Source organism: Cotesia glomerata, linkage group LG9, assembly GCF_020080835.1.
Source record: "Cotesia glomerata isolate CgM1 linkage group LG9, MPM_Cglom_v2.3, whole genome shotgun sequence".
In the NCBI taxonomy this organism is placed as follows: domain Eukaryota; kingdom Metazoa; phylum Arthropoda; class Insecta; order Hymenoptera; family Braconidae; genus Cotesia; species Cotesia glomerata.
The window spans coordinates 11,089,306-11,108,095 of NC_058166.1; the positions used below are offsets into that span (position 1 = coordinate 11,089,306).

Consider the following 18,790-nt stretch of genomic DNA (forward strand, 5'->3'; position numbering starts at 1 on the left):
GTTGATCGATAAAGCTGTTTAGAAGTTATTCCAAAAAAACCACATTTAAAAAAATTTTTTTTCTCAGTTTTTTTGAGATTTCTCCAAATCTATCGGTCAGAATCGATTCAATTTCACAGAAAATCTAAGTTTGAGGGAACTCTTTAGAACGCCGTTTGGTAGGTTCCAATCGGTTTAGCCATTCAAAAGTTATAAGCGATTCACATACTTACACACACACACACACACACACACACACACACACACACACACACACACATGTGATGACTCTTCGGAGTGCTCGTCCTGCCCAGGAGCTGCTGAAGACGCGGAGCACGTCTTCTTTGTATGTCCTCGTTTCGATCCACAGCGTGAAGAACTGGAGAGGATCCTGAACCAGAGAATGCAACCAGATTCACTAGTAGAAGCAATGTTGTCATCAGAAGCTGCCTGGAACGCTACCAACATGTTTGCAACAGAAGTCCTTAAAGACTTGCGTTCCACCGAAAGAAAAAGAGCAAATAGCAGAAGATAGAAGGAAGGTAGTTAACACCTTGGCCACCAGAAGGAAGAGCAGTAGCTAGATCCTCCCTTCATGAAGTAATGCCTGACGGCGGTTTCCATGAGGGATTAGAGGAAAGAAGGAAAAGGGGTTTAGGGTTTAGTGGGTAGGAGCGTTAGTGTCGAGTTTTAGTATGACGCTGCGTCGAGTCGCCACATATCCAGGCCAAACAGCTATGCCTAGAATCCGTAAAAAGGATTCCCCCCCCCCTAAAAATAAAAAAAAAAACAACACACACACACACACACACACACACACACACACACACACACACACACACATATATACACACACACAGACATAGTGACACCCTCGCGGGAATAGTCAGGGAAGCTTCTTAGGACCTTAAAACGTCGAGATCTGATGAAAACTCGATTTTCGAAAAACGGGGTAAAACCGATAACTTCCCGATTTTTGAATAGGGTCTACTTTTCGAATAGGGTCTTGAAGTATGACACGAAAAACGGTCCGAAGGAGTACGATATCACTGGAGGAGTACCACAAGGCTCAATTCTTGGACCACTCCTGTGGAACATCATGTACGATGGACTCCTGAGAATCGCGTTGCCATCAGAGGTCAAGTTAGTTGCATATGCCGATGATGTAGCTGTAGTGATAGTCGCGAAACATCTGGAAGAGATAAATCTGGCCTTTAACATTACATTCGGCCGCATCAACCTATGGATGAATATGATGAATTTGGAGCTGGCCAAGCATAAAACTGAAGCAGTGCTTATCACTAGCAGGAAAGCAGTAGAAACAATTAAATTAGAAATCGGAGAACATGAAATTACATCACAACCATTCATCCGATACCTGGGAGTGATGCTCGATGCCCGACTGAACTTTAAACAACAAGTCGAACATGTGAGTACTAAAGCATCAGCAGTGGTAGCTAGTCTATCACGACTAATGCCGAACGTCGGAGGTCCAAAGCAGAGCAGATGACTATTATTATCATCTGTGGTCACATCAGTGCTTACGTACGGAATATCCATTTGGGCTGACGCATTAGAATTACAAGAAGCATGAAGAAAGGCTGGACCAGTATACCGTCTGAATGCCATAAGAGTAGCTTGCGCCTTCCGAACAATATCTGAGGAAGCAGTGTACGTCATTTCTGGAACTCTGCCCCTCAGAGTCCTAGCTGAAGAAAGACGAAACCTATACCAATGGAAAAGGTCAACCACACTTAGCCATGAAGAACTCAGAACAGAAGAACGATATCGCAGCATCGTACGATGGCAATTGCAGTGGGATGCCGCAGGAAAAGGTAGATGGACTTATCGTCTTATACCAAAGATCGACGTTTGGATGAACCGGAGCCACGGTCAAGTCAACTATTACCTGACACAGTTGTTGTCAGGACATGGGTGCTTCCGAGAGTATCTACACCGCTTCAAGCACGGCAACTCTCCGGAGTGCCCGTCCTGCCCAGGAGTTGCTGAAGATGGAGAGCACGTTTTCTTTGTGTGCTCACGTTTTGACCCTCGGCGAGATGAGTTAGAGAATTGTTTGAACAAGAAAGTCCAACCAGAGACGTTAGTAGAAGCAATGTTGTCGTGTAAAGCTGCCTGGAACGCCACAAGCACTTTCGCCACAGAAGTTCTTACCGAACTGCGTTCCATTGAGAGAAAAAGATCCAAAGTCAGAATTTAGAAGGAAGGTAGAAACAACACCTTAACCACAAGAAGGAAGAGCGGCAGCTAATTCCTCCCCCTGCGATGTAATGCCTACACGGCGGTTTCCATAGGGGATAAGAGGATAGAAGAAAAGAGGTTTAGGGTTTAGTGAGTATGGGCGCTAGTATCGAGTATTTGCATGACACTGCGTCGAGTCTCACATATCCAGGCGAAACATCTATGCCTGGAATCCGTAAAAAGGATTCCCCCCTCCTGGAAAAAAAAAAAAAAAAAAAAAACACACACACACACACACATACATACATACATACATACATACATACATACAGACATAGTAACAACATCGCGGGGGTAGTCAGGGAAGCTTCCTGTGACCTTGAAACGTCGAGATCTGATGAAAATTCGATTTTTGCCAAACGAGGTAAAACCAATAACTTTCTGATTTTTGAAAATCTTCGATTTTCTTAGCGGGAAGTTAAAAAAATGAAACGCTCTGCAAAAAAGTTCTCTCATGATTTTTCGATAAATTGGCTTTTTCAAAAGTTTTTCGAGGCTAAAGTAGAACACATAAATTTTCAGATTTTCTTTTATTTCCGGCAAAATCATTATTTTTTCGATAAAAATTTCTTATCTATTTTGAAAAACATCTAATTCTGAATGAAGAAAAAAAAGTAATAAATTTTGAAGTTATTAACTTCGAAATTTAAAACTCCTAATTGATCACATTATTTTCTATTTGTTAAAATTTATTCTTAATTTTTGATTAGCAGAATTAAACTTATAAGGGTTGCCCTTATTTATATCATTTGGAAATTTTTCGTACAGTGATAGAAAATCGGTACTAAATAAAAACAGCAAAATTTTTGCCAAGTTACCAAGTTATTTTAGTATTAACCTGGCCACCATAGTATCCAAAGTTTTAAAAGAAAATAACATGCTAAAAATTCAGTTTATTTTTTGTAATTTTTTGAGTGGTTCATATAGGGTATTCCATGCCAAATCGACCACTTTTGAACTCGACCCCTTTAGATTTAGCTGAAACTTTATCATTCTTTTCTACCCATTGAAAAACATTTTTGAGAATTTTTTCAAATTTTTTCGTCCAACCCAAAAAAAGTTTTGAATTTCTCAAAAAAGTGGCTTTTTTATTTTCAAATATCCATAACTTTTTTAGACATTGACCTTTGGGTACCTTTTTTTTAAAAAAATTTTTGTTTTTGAATGAACTTTTCGAAAAAATACACAAAAAAAAATTATAATGATCAATTCTATAAAATAATCGGTTTTTTTTAACAAAATCGTTATTTTTTCAAAGTTGGCCACTTTTTTTTTTATTTTTTTTTTCTCAAAAAAAACTTCAATCAATTTGACAACTATTCTTGTTCATCCCGGGCAGGGCCGATTTTTTTTTATATTTTTTTATTTAATTGAAAAAAAAAATTTTTATTATTTCAGAAAATTTGACAATTTTTTTTTCAATTAAATAAAAAAAATATAAAAAAAAATCGGCCCTGCCCGGGATGAGCGGGAATAGTTGTCAAATTGATTGAAGATTTTTTTGAGAAAAAAAAAAATTAAAAAAAAAAGTGGCCAACTTTGAAAAAATAACGATTTTGTTAAAAAAAAAAACGATTATTTTATAGAATTGATCATATATAATTTTTTTTGTCTATTTTTTCGAAAAGTTCATTCAAAAACAAAAATTTTTTAAAAAAAAAGGTACCCAAAGGTCAATGTCTAAAAAAGTTATGGACATTTGAAAATAAAAAAGCCACTTTTTTGGGAAATTCAAAACTTTTTTTGGGTTGGACAAAAAAATTTGAAAAAATTCTCAAAAATGTTTTTCAAAGGGTAAAAAAAAATGATAAAGTTTCAGCTAAATCTAAAGGGGTCGAGTTTAAAAGTGGTCGATTTGGCATGGAATACCCCATATACATTCTTACATTAGTAGGAATTAAATTTTGATATAGAAAATTAAACATTCTGCAAAAAAAGTATATTATTATTTTTCGCTGAACTTACTGATATAAAAGATGTTTGAGGTTAAAGTGAAAAGTATGATAAATTTTCAGTTTTTATATTTTCATAAAAATAGAAAAAAATTAGAAAAACAGTAGACCCTGAAGGCCATCCGTGCAACTTCCCGCTAATTCCATACCTAGGTGCATAAAACTGCACTAATGACGTTTTTGAGCTCATCGAGCTCAAAAATACAATTTATGTGTTATTTTGAGCTCTTCCAGCTCAAAAGTCTGATAGAAGTATCATAGAACAATATTTTTTAAATTTGAGCAAGATCACGTCAACTGGACCCCCTATTTTCCACTTGATTATGAAAATTAAGTTCATGTATTTTTTTTATAAGTATATACCAAGATAAAATGATCCCCGAAACGATTTTTAAAAATTTCGATTTTAACAATAATTTTTTTTACAATGAAAATTTTAGGTACTTTTAATTAAAAAATGGATTGTAAATCAACCGTTAAAGTTAAATTAATGGGACTTGAAGGATTTGTTTTTAAAATGTTTGTATTTTAATAAAATATTAATAACTAAAAATTATTTGTTTATTATCATATTGTTAATTAACTTTTAAGTTAACAAATGAAAATTTCACTGACTTCTCGGTGAAAAAATGAAGTTTTTTTTTATCGGTTATATGCGTTATTTATTAAAGTTTAAGATTTCAAAAAAAAATTTCACTGCTCGCGATTTGTTTAAACAATATAAATTTATTTATCACAGCGCACCGAGCGCCAGGCGCTGTCAGAATACCGTACTGTCGAACGTCAGACTATGTTACAGCTTCGATTAATTATAATTAAAAATATAATTATCAAACAAATTTTATTATTATTATGATCAATATTATGACTAATAAAATTAGTAAAAGAGGCGCGCAGTAGCCCTATCGGATCCGGCCTTTGCTTACCAAAGCATTGGACCGGGTTCGAATCCGACGTACACCAATGAATATTTTCAATATTTAAGTGTATTATTCTGCTCAGCCCAAAAAATAAAACGAGTTCCAATCTCAAAAGTTTACCCCCTACCGTAGTCGCTCATGACCTTAGTAGTTTATGCGACTTTAAAACAAATCAAAAAAAAAAAAATTAGTAAATTCTCCATTATTAAAGAAAAATAGAAAAAACGAACTATAGTAATCAATATTAAATTTTGTAGACATTTGTTAACTTTATTTCATTTTTTTTTTTTTAAACTTGGTTGATAAAAACTTTTTTATCTTCCGAAACATTATTATATTATTATTAATAATATAATAATATATTACTATATTATTACTAGCGGACCAGACAGACGTTTTCCTGTACACATGTCTTAAATTTAAAAATTTCAAGCTTATTTGAATGAGCTGTTACAGTTTGGACCGTTTTGATGAAAATTATTATTAAAACGTTATTATAATAAAATATTTCAATTAGCAACTGATTGATTTTAACACAATTACACAAATTTTTTTTGAATTTCGAAAATAATTTTTTTTCTCAAATGAATATTCGATACTGTCTGTCAGATCCAATGTAAAACATTCCAAGATCAAGAACCATTTATAAATAAAAATTTAATTAAATAAACATTTTTCCGTGGACTGAATTGTGAATCTAAACCATTTTCGAATCCACCTAAAGATACACAAAAAGTTTCATTAAAATTGGTCCAGCCGTTTAGAAAAAGTTCAGTGACAAACACACGCACAGAGAAAATATATATATAAATATATATAAAGATTAATAATATAATAATGTGTCGGAAGATAAAAAAGTTTTTATTAACCAAGTTTAAAAAAAAAATAAAATAAAGTTAACAAATGTCTACAAAATTTAATATTTATTACTAGTTCGTTTTTTCTATTTTTCTTTAATAATAGATAATTCACTTATTTTATTAGTCATAATATTGATCATAGTAATAATAAAATTTGTTTGATAATTATATTTTTAATTGTTATTTTTAATTACAATTAATCGAAGCTGTAACATAGTCTGACGTTCGACGGCGCGGTATTCTGACAGCGCCTGGCGCTCGGCGCGCTGTGATAAATTAATTTATATTGTTTAAACAAATCGCGAGCAGTGAAATTTTTTTCTGAAATCTTAAACTTTAATAAATAACGCATGTAACCGATAAAAAAAGACTTCATTTTTTCACCGAGAAGTTAGTGAAATTTTCATTTGTTAACTTAAAAGTTAATTAACAATATGATAATAAACAAATAATTTTTAGTTATTAATATTTTATTAAAATATAAACATTTTAAAAACAAATCCTTCAAGTTCCATTAATTTAACTTTAACGGTTGATTTACAATCCATTTTTTAATCAAAAGTACCTAAAATTTTCATTGCAAAAAAAATTATTGTTAAAATCGAAATTTTTAAAAATCGTTTCGGGGATCATTTTATCTTGGTATGTACTTATAAAAAAGATACATGAACTTAATTTTCATGATCAAGTGGAAAATAGGGGGTCCAGTTGACGTGATCTTGCTCATTTTCAAACCGCACTAACTTTTAAATGAATCAACCGATTTTCACGCGGTTGGCAGTATTTGACGCAATTTTTTTAGTTTCATGAAGAATCTTTAAGTTTGAATTGATAAAACTAGGAAATTTGGAGTAATTCCAAAAAAACATTTTTTTTGGTTTTCTTTCGTTCATGATATTTCTTGAACGAATTGACCAATTTTGACCGGCTTGACGGCGATCGACGTAACTTTTTTATGCTAATAGCTGATTAGTTTTTGAAATCGATCAGTGCAGCCGTTTAAAAGTTATTCCAAAAAATGTCGGAGTTAATTTAAAAAAACACTTGTTTCCAAATATTTTATCAAGGATATCTCTCGAACCAATCAACCGATTTCCACGTTTTTGGCGGCGATCGACGCGGTTTTTTAAGCTCTGAAATTATTTTATATCATCAAAAACGATCCGAGAAGAAATGACGAAGTTATGTCAAAAAAACACTTATTTCGGTTTTCTTTCGTTCACGATACCTTTCGAACGAATCAACCGATTTCGACCGGATTAGCGATAATCGGCGTGGTTTTTCAAGCTTAAGGGCGGATTAGTTTTTTAAGTTGATCGATATAGCCGTTTAAAAGATATTCCAAAAAAACCACTTTCAAAAATGATTTTTTTCTTATTTTTTTTGAGATTTTTCAAAATTTTTCAAAATTTATCGGTCCGAATCGGTTCAAATTCTTAGGAAATCTAAGTTTGAGGGAACTCTTTAGAACGCCGTTTGGTACGTTCCGATCGGTTCAGTCGTTCAAAAGTTATAAGCGAGTCACATAGTCACACACACACATACACATACACATACACATACACATACAAACAGACATAGTGACAACCTCGCGGGGATAATCAGGAAAGCTTCCTGTGACCTTCAAACGTCGAGATCTGATGAAAACTCGATTTTTGCAAAATGGGGTGAAAATAATAACTTCCCGATTTTTGAAAATCTTTGATTTTCTTAGCGGGAAGTTAAAAATAAAAGTACAAGAACAAGATGTATAAAAAATATAGTATAATTTATAATCGGCATAATGTCATTTACTGAATTTCCAAATTTTTATACAATAAATGTTTAAGGGTAACGAACAAACTTGCTAATTAATAATTGTGTTATATTACTACAAAATAACTTATTGAAAACTATTAATATTATTTATGATAATTATGTTGATAACAAAATTCACAATAATATTGATAATCATAATGATATTCTACAAAAGAAAAAAATTAGAAAGAAAAAAAGGTAGCTTTGATCACAAGGATCTTGAAAACATCGGAAAGTTCAATGGATAGTTATATGCTTCCTTAAATCTAAACAGTGATAACTTACTTTCCACTTAACGACTAAATAGTAAACAGTCATTCATTATATTTTCACCAATCGATTCGATTCAAGAAAGTATAATTCACTCAATAAATATCGTTCATTGATTGGTACGGTAATTGCACTTAATAATAATGATGACCGGTTAACAGATGAATATTTAAATGAATAAATACTTAAATAATCGTAATAGTATTCTCACGTAGCGATAGTACAACGACTGTAAGTATAGCTGTAAATAATCGTAACAATAATCTTTTCCTTGGGTAACATTGTAATGAAATAATAAAGATATAAATATAAATGTATGTATACGTATATCTAATGTACATGTATGAAATTTAATAACACTAAAATCATAAATAATGGGGCGATGCTGCGGAACAGCCCCACGACGGCGAGAACGGTGTCACAGATCTAGAACACGCACGGCATCATATTTATCCAGTTTGTGTTGTATCAACCTTATATGAAACTCGTCATTAATCGTGCCGCGTTAAATTCCACTTGCTTCCTTTCCTCTTGCATTCGCATTTAATACGAGTTTTGCCGGAGCAAGCTAAAAAATTAGAGATCGTGATAGAACGGAAAAAACACTTTACTTAAGATTGATTTATTGCCGGAATTTATGCCTTCAACTTCATTTTTATCTTAACATTCCCTCTTTTTTATATGCATCAATTGCCAGTAAATAAAGATAATCATCTTCAATATTCGTGAGTAAATTATCAACATTTTGATTCAAAGAAGTATGCTATCTATTAAACTTTCCGTTGCTTTCAAGATCTTTGGAACCAAAGTTGCTCTTATTTGGTTAATTTATCACTTATTTTACATAATATCATTAACAATATCGCTTTCGTCATTTTTAATATCATCAGTATCATCATTATCATGAATATTACCATCATGATATATATCATTATCATTGTCAATATCATTATAATGGGTAATATAATCATTATTGTTATTGACAATATAATCAAAAAATCCCTATGATGATCAACATCATAACTATCATTATAATTATAATAATCAATATGATAATAATGAATATCAATATTATCATTTTGTTTACGATAATGAAGAAGGTGACAATAAAAGTCGCATATAAAAGAATCTAAAAAACCATGTGAACGAATGTGCTCTTGTTTTTGTTTACATCGCTTGAGAACCCGTTGATCAAGACAGAGAGGAAACACCTTTACCTCCCGCACAACTAACCTAGTAGAGTATAAGAGTATATTAACCACCTTGATGTCTATTCCTCATATATAATACTCATAATACAACTTCTCCTCATATAATTTCCTCCTTTTTGTCTTCTGTCCTTGTCTCGATTCTCACTTGCAGCAACTATCCTCAATGGTCTCTATGTTCTCCATCCACACGAATGCAGCCCGTCCATCGATTCAGGATCCCTCCACCTCCAGAGTATGCTCTAATGGTGGGCACCAGACTCGGATCTACTATGCGAGATCTACGTATATAAAGTGACCGGGGCGAGACGCAGGACCAGAAGCCTTGCACGCATCGATTAAAGAACTGCATATCCGTCATTATAGTCTCACTAATACACTATCTTATAATTTTTTCGGCGTAGCAAGGTTCGCGATAATCATTTTCGCGAGTGACTTTTTTTTTGGCTTCGTGATAATAGAGGTGAGCTTTTTTCCATCAGTGTCAGTCAACCTGTCCTTTATCCTTCCCTAATTTAACTTGTGATCATCAATGTTACCGTGAATATTAACATAATTATTAATAGTAATAATAATAACAATAATAACAGCCATTTATCACACAGATAAAATGAAAGGAGCAATAGTACTGTTAGTAACGTGCCTAATCAGCGCAACATTCGGTAATCCGATGGATAAAATCGAGAAAATCGGAGTAATTGAGCACCACCAGCAGCAGCAGACTGTGACCTTGACCGAGCGTGCCAAGTACGAGGAAGAGTTGATGCGTAAATTGAATAACAAGTGCTCGCAAAATGACATAAGCAGTTGTGTAATGCTAAAGCTGGTCACTTACATGAACAAGTTGCTCAAAAAAGCCTCCATCGAGCTGACAGACGATATCGAAATCCGAAAAACTAGCCAAGCAACCGAAGAAGTCATCACCTACGAAGCAGGACGCAGCAGTGATGACGATTCTGAATTCATGGACCTCGTAACTGGAAAAATCTACGCGTTCATCAAGTCCCGGAGCATCAAATGGCGAGTGTTGCCTGAGGACGATGTCGTAGTTTCTGCCTCTGAAGACGAGACCGGATCTTTCAACCTTGGACTGTCTTTAGAAAGAGCCGACAACTCTGTGGTTGATGGTAAGTCCTTAAATTCCTGATTTTCTGTGCTAATTTTTGACATTTTTTATGCCTACCTTCCTTTTTTTGACTCACTTAGGCCGCGGGAAAAAGGGCAACAACATGGGACCTCTTCTAGCAGCAGCAGTTCTCAAAATCGGGCTGATCGGGGCCCTAGCCTTCAAAGGATTAGCTTTGTTAGTGGGTAAAGCTCTGCTCCTTTCGAAGATCGCGCTTCTTTTAGCGAGTATCATCGGTTTGAAGAAGCTCTTTTCACACCAGAAACACGTTACTTATGAGGTTGTGGCGCACCCACATCACTCCGCCAGTCACTCCTTCAGCGAAGGCCATGGCCATGACAGTTACTCTTCTGGTTGGGCGAGAAACTTTCACGGGCAAGTCTTACCCACAGAGCAGCGGTCAGCGCAGGAATTGGCGTACTCTGCTCACATTCCTGCTGCTGCTCAGCAATCGGTAAATTAGAGTTCGGGAACTTATCCGCTATCGGTTTATCATCCATTAACATTACCTAATATTTATTTATTTTAATTATAATATTTATTTACTCCCTGACATTCGCCCGGTTTTTTACTTAAATTCGATTATTAGTGGTTTATTCATGACTTACGACGTGTGTATATTCTATCGAACCCCATACTCGGACCACTGACGCCATTTTCTACGCACATACTGTAGTGACTAGTGACGGTAGTTGTAAATATAAAATTTTAATTGAATTTATTCATTTTAATTAGTATAATATAATTTATTTATACTTGTACAGAAGACAGTAACTAACTAATACATTGACCGATACGGACGTTGTAATTATTAGTTATTATTGATAATTAATAATTATTTTTAAACTTGCGACTATTCTTAATGTAAGTCTCGTCATAACTCATTGAATTGTTGATCTTTTGTCATCGTTCATCTCATTGCCTCTTTATTTAAGGCTTCTCTTTTTGTATAATAACTTATTGTTGTGTTATATGTTTGATAAATATGTATTTATTGTTTTTAATAAAAATATTGTTTATTTATTAAGTTAAATTTTAATTTATTCATCAAAATTAGTATGCTAATCATTAGGTATTAATTATGAAAAAAAAATTTTATAATTTTTTTGGGGCGACGTTCTGCTCTAATTTTTCATAATTCGGATCAGTGATAGAATTTTAATGAGATCAATATTTAAAATTCAAAATTTTGAAAACGCTCTGATTATTTCTCTGGAATTAATAACTTTCTTTGCAATTAATAATTGAAGAAATTATATAAATAAAAGCTTAAAGAATTTATTAAAAAAAAAAAGTTTTTTGCTCCAATTTTATTTAATAAAATAGAATCTTAAATTCAACAAAAAATTTATTTTTTTTTTCAATTAGAAGAGACTCCATTGCACAAAATTGCCTGCAAATTAACTAAAATGTTTTAAGAAAAAGTAAAAAAAAAAAAAAATAAAAAATTCGAAAAATTATAGATTTTTCTCATAAAAATTAAAAATGTGAATACAACTAAACGTCTAATTATTTTTTTTTTAATTTTTTTGTGAAAAGTACAGGTAACAAGAAAAGTTTTCTAAAAAAAATGTCGTAAGTCATATTTGAAAAAGTTGCAGCTAATTAAAAAAAAAAAAAAAATTGTAAAATTTATAAAAAAGTGAAATTTTTTTTTTTATTTTTAAAAATTTTTAACAAAATTTGGGTTGAAAAATTTTTAATTTGACAAGAAATAACTCAAAAAATAGGTAACCAATAACAAGGAGCTAAAACAATGAATCCTAAGAAATCGAAAGTCGACAAAAAACGGTGAAAAAGAAGATATTGTCTCTCATAAATGTATAATAATAATTAATAAAAATAAAATATATCCGAAAAAGTTGTAGTGTATCTGGAGAAAGCGGGATGAATCGAGGCCGACTCATTTGAATGAATTTTTACGCACCTTGTGCTCTAGCACACAGCATACATTATTTTTTCTTTCCTTGCCACGATCATCATCATTGTTATTATCATTATTTCTTGGTTAATTTTTTAAGTTATTTATTTGAATAACTTCGGTGAGCACTCTTTTATCCTTGATCACTCTCAGAAGACGAGGTCAAGAGTATCTCTGAGATACTATATACAGCTTGCAGCGGGCAGCGAGTTTCGATCACTTGGCACCACATTCAATTCGGGCGCGGTATAACGGGATTACTCGATGATTCATAAGCATCTGATAGTGCCCACCAACAAGCAATATCCTCTTAACCGCATTTTTATTTATCATTTTATTATTATTTCATTACTTATTATACGTATCATACATAGATCTATTCATTAGACTGTTTAAAAAAAAATTGACTACTTTTTTTTTCTTCAATTTATCGAAAATACTTTTAAAAACAACGAAATTTTAATTTTTCATTTGATTAATACGAAAATTTTACTTTCTTATTTTTGAGTTTTAGAACTCATCTACGAATTGTCATACTGGCAAGACCAGGGCATGTTTTTTTAGGAAATTTAACGTTCTTCAAAAAAAGTCTCTTATGATTTTTCACTAAATTTGTTCGTTCGCAATGTATTTGAACTCAAAGTTAACATTATGATAAATTTTAAATGATAGCCAAATTTTGTTCCAAATACAGTTTTTGAAGTTTTTTAAATTTTGAGATTATGTCGATTCTATTACAATGGTAGGTTTTGTCATTAAACCATATTTTAGACCCTTACTATTACAATATAATGAATTTAATATAATTACTGAACTTTACAGATTTAAAAATGAAGTTTTTTGAACCCTTGTGTGATCGTTGTTTACAGATATTACGAGCAGCTAATAAAGCATGTTTATGATATATTTGTATTTAAAAAAAACTATCTCTCGGTTTAGCGAGGTTTATCTATAGGTTTTCATTAAAAGGCCTCTGGGCTTAGCTTAGTTACTGAAATGATTAAATTACACTTAATATTTTTTGATTTGGAATCAAGAATCAATTTGATGTAGAGATAATTTTTCATAATCAAATTATGCCGTATAACGTTTTACAATAAAAATACGATACCATATAATTATTTTCTCTACATAAAAAAAACAATGTATTTTTTATAACCATTCTTTCAATTCTATCAATCTAATGAAATTTTATTATCAACTGAAGTTACAACGAGAGTTGAAATATTTTTATGTTACAAATTTTCAATTTTTATTTCAAATATTTGGATTAACCCGAGTCGAAAAAATGAACTTACATGAGCTTAAATCAATTGTTTTAGTATAGCAGTTAAGTTTATTTAAGTTAATTTTTTTAACTCGAGAAAAATTAAAAAATAATGTCATAAATCCAATATTGGAATTATAAATAAAATTATTTTTTTTTTTAGAGTTAGTAAATGAAAAAAAATTTCAATTTGAGTGCTTTAATTATCCAATTCTCTTTTTAATGCATTATTTGAAATCTTGGTTATGGGATTGTAAAAAGTATCGAATTAGAACTTTGATACTCACTTTTTATTCAAGAGTCTATACAAATTTTTATTAACAGAACAAATATTCATTAATTTGAATAAATATTTATCAACAGTTAATAAATTTTATTGAATAAATGATTTAATAACAGTTAATAAATCTTATGAATCAAAAATTTTAAGAACTGCTAATAAATATTAATTAAATCATCTAACGTAAAAAAATAATTTATCAACAATTATAAGAGCTCATTAAATACTAACAGATTATCTTATCAACGTACAATGTACAGAAAATAAAAAATCCTAGCAACATAAAAACATATCGACGCGTGCAAAGCCGTCGATAAGTTATAAACAATTGAGCCAGCGGTTTCGAATTACAGCTCTAGTTATACTCTCACGGCATCTGAGTGCGTTTTACTTATATATATTAACGGACGTATATATATTATACAAACTTGTTCCCATCTTCTTAGCCATAATAAGAATTACAATGACGATTACCTCCCAGTATAAATTAAAATAACGACAATATCAATAATAATAATAATCAAATAATCACAAAGAACAGTACGCGCTTGGTTAAGTTAAGCATAGTACATCTTCATATAGGTATATGTATATATGTGTATATGTATGGTAGTGACGTATAGAGAAGTGGAACAGAAGAGAAAGGTATACGGAGATGAACTAGATTCATTAATCGATCTTTTTCTCTCTTTATCTCAGCTTGTTCACTCTTATCTCCTCGCTCGTATTTTCTTCCCACCAATTTTCAGTTTTACTCATTACCATACTCTCAGCTGAGCTATAGCACAATAATATGCAAAAAAAAAAAAAATAAATAAAACACAAATAAAATCTAAATAAATAAAATGTGTTACACTAAACTCATGAGTGTTTAAATAAAAACCAGCTGTTAAGTTCTTGACATAATATTGACTGAAATTATTTAGCTATTAAATCTAACAATTCAGTCCCATAAAAACCGAGCGACTGATGGACTTTGGATTCCTGGAAACATTAAATTAATAATATTTTATATTTATTACTTATTATTTATTATAAATTATAAATTTAACGTTCATGCTAAATACACCTTTTGTAACGCTCTAAAACACCCGGTTTTGTTATTCATTTATTTATATATCTAAAAGTAGTCTAAATATATGAACAAACTTAAGAGTAAACATAAAAATTATAAGGAGCAAGTCAAGAGTAAAAGAAGGAGAAGAAAATTGGACAAGCGAAACGGAAGTTTAATTTAACTTTTATCTTACTTTTAAAAAAGGTAAATACGAAAAACTGTGAATCTGGTGTGCAGAGATCCAGAAAGAATTTGTTTTTGTTTACGGTAATTGCTTAACGTCAGTCTTGTAGTACTAAAATCTTCAATAAAAAAAATAAGTACTTGCCGAGGAGCAATCTATATAAATCCAATGATGCTTTACAATAGAGTTAGTCATCTTTGGGTTGCTGGTAAGATACGAATCTAAGGTGGTCCTGATACTAATTATAATAAGTGCCAAATTTAATTTTTTTGTTATAATAGTTCAAGTTTTTTTTTAAATTAAAATGAAGTTCATTTACTGTGGATTGATATTGTTTTTGGTAGCGACATATGGAGACTGTTTGAGGGACTATCAGGACCCTTGGAAGGGCCTGCCGATGTTGTGCGCCAAAGAGGACCCAAGAAATGTATCACTTTCTTGCCACGGAGTGAGAATTGTGAAAAGAGTTATCCAAGAGTTGTTGGAACGTGCTGCCTCTACGAAGCGCATTCAAATCACCGATGGTATCAGCATTGTTGGTAACAGCGCTGATGATGTGCATTCGATGGATAGAAGAGGAAGGACCCTTAAAAGTACGGTCTTAGGGCTGTTTGAGGGAAAAGAGTTGAGGATTAAGTTGAGCAGTTTGATGCCCTTTGATTTGGAGAGCTTGACTAGTGATGATCAAGGTAATTTTTAGGTCTATCAAGCTAGCATAGACTCATCCATCATGCATTAACTTATTATTCAAGTAACAAAATTTATTTTTTTTGTATAATTTATATATTATTAATCGATAATATTGTCCGTCTAAAATGGATTTTGCTACTGCTAGCTTGAAGACGCTGTAATTTTTAATTAAGTTCTAAAGAAGCTTAGGGCATTAATATTTTTGAGTTTTGATAAGAAAGTTGTGAGTTTTCAAATATTTAGGAATATTGCTTTTGGGCCAATTTTTGAAAATTAAGTTTTTGTTTGGTTATATGTAAGAGCAATTATTATTTTTTTATTTATTTATTTATTTAGTAAGTTAACGCCAATCGGCTTTATATAGTAATTGAAGTGAATATACATACATACATACAAGAGAGATATCGTAAATTAGTAATGATGGTAATAATAATGGGTGAATTACTAAGTTTATAATAATAAGTAAAAAGTTATAATAAAAATACAATGAATGTTTGTGAGTGAAATTTGAATGTCATAAAATTTTGATATTTTTTAGAAGTATCTTTAGTGTGTATGAAGATATATCCTTTGTTATTGTTTATTTCCAGTGAAAAAATTTTCATATCTGGGCAAATAAGTTCATTTATCGTCCTCTCAAAAAATGTGATATGTCCATATATAATTTTTGATATGCCCCGATATGTTTTCATGTATGGCTAAATATGAAAATTGGCTGTATCAGACTATATATGGGCATATTAGGTCATATATGATCATATAAGGCCCCATAAGGTTATATGTGATCATCAGGGTGATTCGTTGTGAATGGTTATTTTGTTTACTTCTTCAGCAGAATATTGTTTTATACAATAAAAAAAAATCCCTAAAAATTTGGGCCTTTGATTTTAATTTCAAAGTTTTTTCATTAAAAATACATGGAAAATTCTATAACTTAGCAGTATTAAATGCTACTGAAATGGACCAAAGCATAATTAGTAGACATTAAGAAACTCTTTGAGAGTAATCGCAGATAATTGGCCTCAACTTATATATTTTGGTATATACATGTAACCAAAATTAAATTTCTACGAAACAATTATTATTTTTCGCATTTTACGGTCGAACGATAAAAGTGATGGAAAAATTGAGAAAAAGTTCTTTGCAGAAAATTTAATTTTCTATAAAGGAGGTCATGGGCATTAAAGATCTAAAAAGCATCGGTTAATAGATATAAAGAATTTTAATAATCAATTGAAAAAATGAATAAAACTTGATCGATATTTCTTAAATTATTTTGTAAAATGTTCTATTTCTTTTATCGAATAAAAGAGTGATATCGTGTTTTTTGCAGGTCGTAGAAGAAATGATTATGGATTAGGGGGTGGTAAAAAAGGCAACAACAATATTTTCATATTGGCATTACTAATGGGTACGTAATATTTTCATTAAAAAATTTTAATAAATAAAACAAAAAATTTGTTTTAAACTATTGTGAGTAGTTTAACAACGAAGGTTTGTAGGATTTATAATTTTACCTACTGAATCAACGATTATTTTACAATGAAGACATAGCCAATAATAATTAATCATAAACTGTAATGAAAATTTATTTAATTGACAGTTAATTTCCAATTTATAGTAAAAATTGATTAAATTGACAATTAAAGTTACTGTTGGTTGTTTAAATTTATTTTAATGACAGTTGAGTCTCCGATTTTTTTTACAAAATCAATCAATTTGACAATTAGAGTTCTTTTTAATAAGGTAAAAGCCCCAATAGATGATCACGTACCAGTATATGATCACTCCATGTATTTGTATATCTATATTCACAAATATAGGTATACAAATACATGGAGTGATCATATACTGGTACATGATCATCTATTGGGGCTTTTACCTTCATATTATAGTATTTTGTACTATTAAGTACAATTGACTGGTGATTTAATTTTATAATATTATGAATTTAACTTCATAATATTAATGTAATATATTATTATAGCTAGTCTTTATTTATTTTATACATTAATTGTTCGAGTAGAAAGTAGTTACTTCTAATAGTTTTACTAACAATAAGATAGTTTAATAATAGTAAGTAGATAGTTCAATCTATTATTACAAGGAGATTTTCAATTTACAGTTAAAATTCAGACAAGTAATGATTATTGTGAACTTGATTTATTATTAATAGGGCCAGAACTTCTACAAACATTCAAATGACTGTTCATAAGTTTAATCTTAATTTGAAGAAATAAAAAAACCCGAACTTCCTGATCCCAACTAATCTATTAATTACTAATTAATTATAATATAAATAAATTATTAATTTATTATAATCAATAAATAGATTTTTAATCAATATCAAATTCAATAAAATTATTCAGGAAAAATGCTTGGAATAATCGGATTCGGAACCTTGGGATTCCTGACAATGAAAGCACTAATGGCATCTTCACTAGCACTAATGCTCTCAATCGTCTTAGCAGCAAAGAAGTTTTCCGCCAGCAGCCAACCAAGTGAAAATCACATCGTTTATGCTGCCCCCGCTCCGGTAGAACCTCACCGTCGTAAAAGACAAATTGAAGACATTAATTTGTCACCCTATCGCGGGTGGCTTCAGACTTATAATAATAGAAAGTCTCTCTAGCATTAATAAATAACAATTTTTATAATTTAGAATTTACCACAAATGTTCAATTATTTATTTATATTTATTTATTTACTTAAGATTGTACTGATAATAAATCTGCAATAAAACGACAGTATTTATAATTGTTGTAGTGTAGCCTCGAACTTGACTCGTAGCTTTATTTGTGAAAGGTCGATTGAGCCGAGAGTGAGGAAAAAAATATAATTTATTTATTAAATAAAAAGGTAAGAGAAGGAGATGGCAATATATATATATATATATATATATATATATATATATATATATATATATATATATATATATATATATATATATATATATGAGGCACCGCGCTCGAAGAAAGTGGGTCGCCGACCTGTTGCTTGTTGCGTTTTATATACAT

At 31.0% G+C, this 18,790-nt stretch overlaps 2 protein-coding genes across 2 annotated transcripts; both read left to right on the plus strand.

The window, feature by feature from the left end:
- Nucleotides 1-9,448: 9,448 nt before the first annotated feature.
- Nucleotides 9,449-11,401, plus strand: LOC123271879. Its single transcript, XM_044738409.1, has 3 exons — nucleotides 9,449-9,711; nucleotides 9,854-10,375; nucleotides 10,455-11,401. Exons 2-3 carry the CDS (start codon nucleotides 9,859-9,861, stop codon nucleotides 10,835-10,837), a joined length of 900 nt encoding a protein of 299 aa, XP_044594344.1. The 5' UTR covers nucleotides 9,449-9,711; nucleotides 9,854-9,858; the 3' UTR covers nucleotides 10,838-11,401.
- Nucleotides 11,402-15,194: 3,793 nt separating this feature from the next.
- LOC123271899 lies at nucleotides 15,195-18,530 on the plus strand. Its single transcript, XM_044738445.1, has 3 exons — nucleotides 15,195-15,772; nucleotides 17,107-17,184; nucleotides 18,143-18,530. The coding sequence occupies exons 1-3, from the start codon at nucleotides 15,388-15,390 to the stop codon at nucleotides 18,403-18,405; spliced, it is 726 nt and encodes a 241-aa protein (XP_044594380.1). The 5' UTR covers nucleotides 15,195-15,387; the 3' UTR covers nucleotides 18,406-18,530.
- The last annotated feature ends 260 nt before the right edge of the window (nucleotides 18,531-18,790 follow it).

What these genes read in the sequence shown, in the direction of transcription:
- LOC123271879 (XM_044738409.1), top strand. Translation starts at nt 9,859, where the DNA reads ATGAAAGGAGCAATAGTACTGTTAGTAACGTGCCTAATCAGCGCAACA. An exon ending in CGACAACTCTGTGGTTGATG is followed by an intron (nt 10,376 to 10,454) that starts GTAAGTCCTTAA and finishes TGACTCACTTAG; the next exon opens with GCCGCGGGAAAAAGGGCAAC.
- LOC123271899 (XM_044738445.1), top strand. Translation starts at nt 15,388, where the DNA reads ATGAAGTTCATTTACTGTGGATTGATATTGTTTTTGGTAGCGACATAT. An exon ending in CTTGACTAGTGATGATCAAG is followed by an intron (nt 15,773 to 17,106) that starts GTAATTTTTAGG and finishes TGTTTTTTGCAG; the next exon opens with GTCGTAGAAGAAATGATTAT. An exon ending in CATATTGGCATTACTAATGG is followed by an intron (nt 17,185 to 18,142) that starts GTACGTAATATT and finishes AAAATTATTCAG; the next exon opens with GAAAAATGCTTGGAATAATC.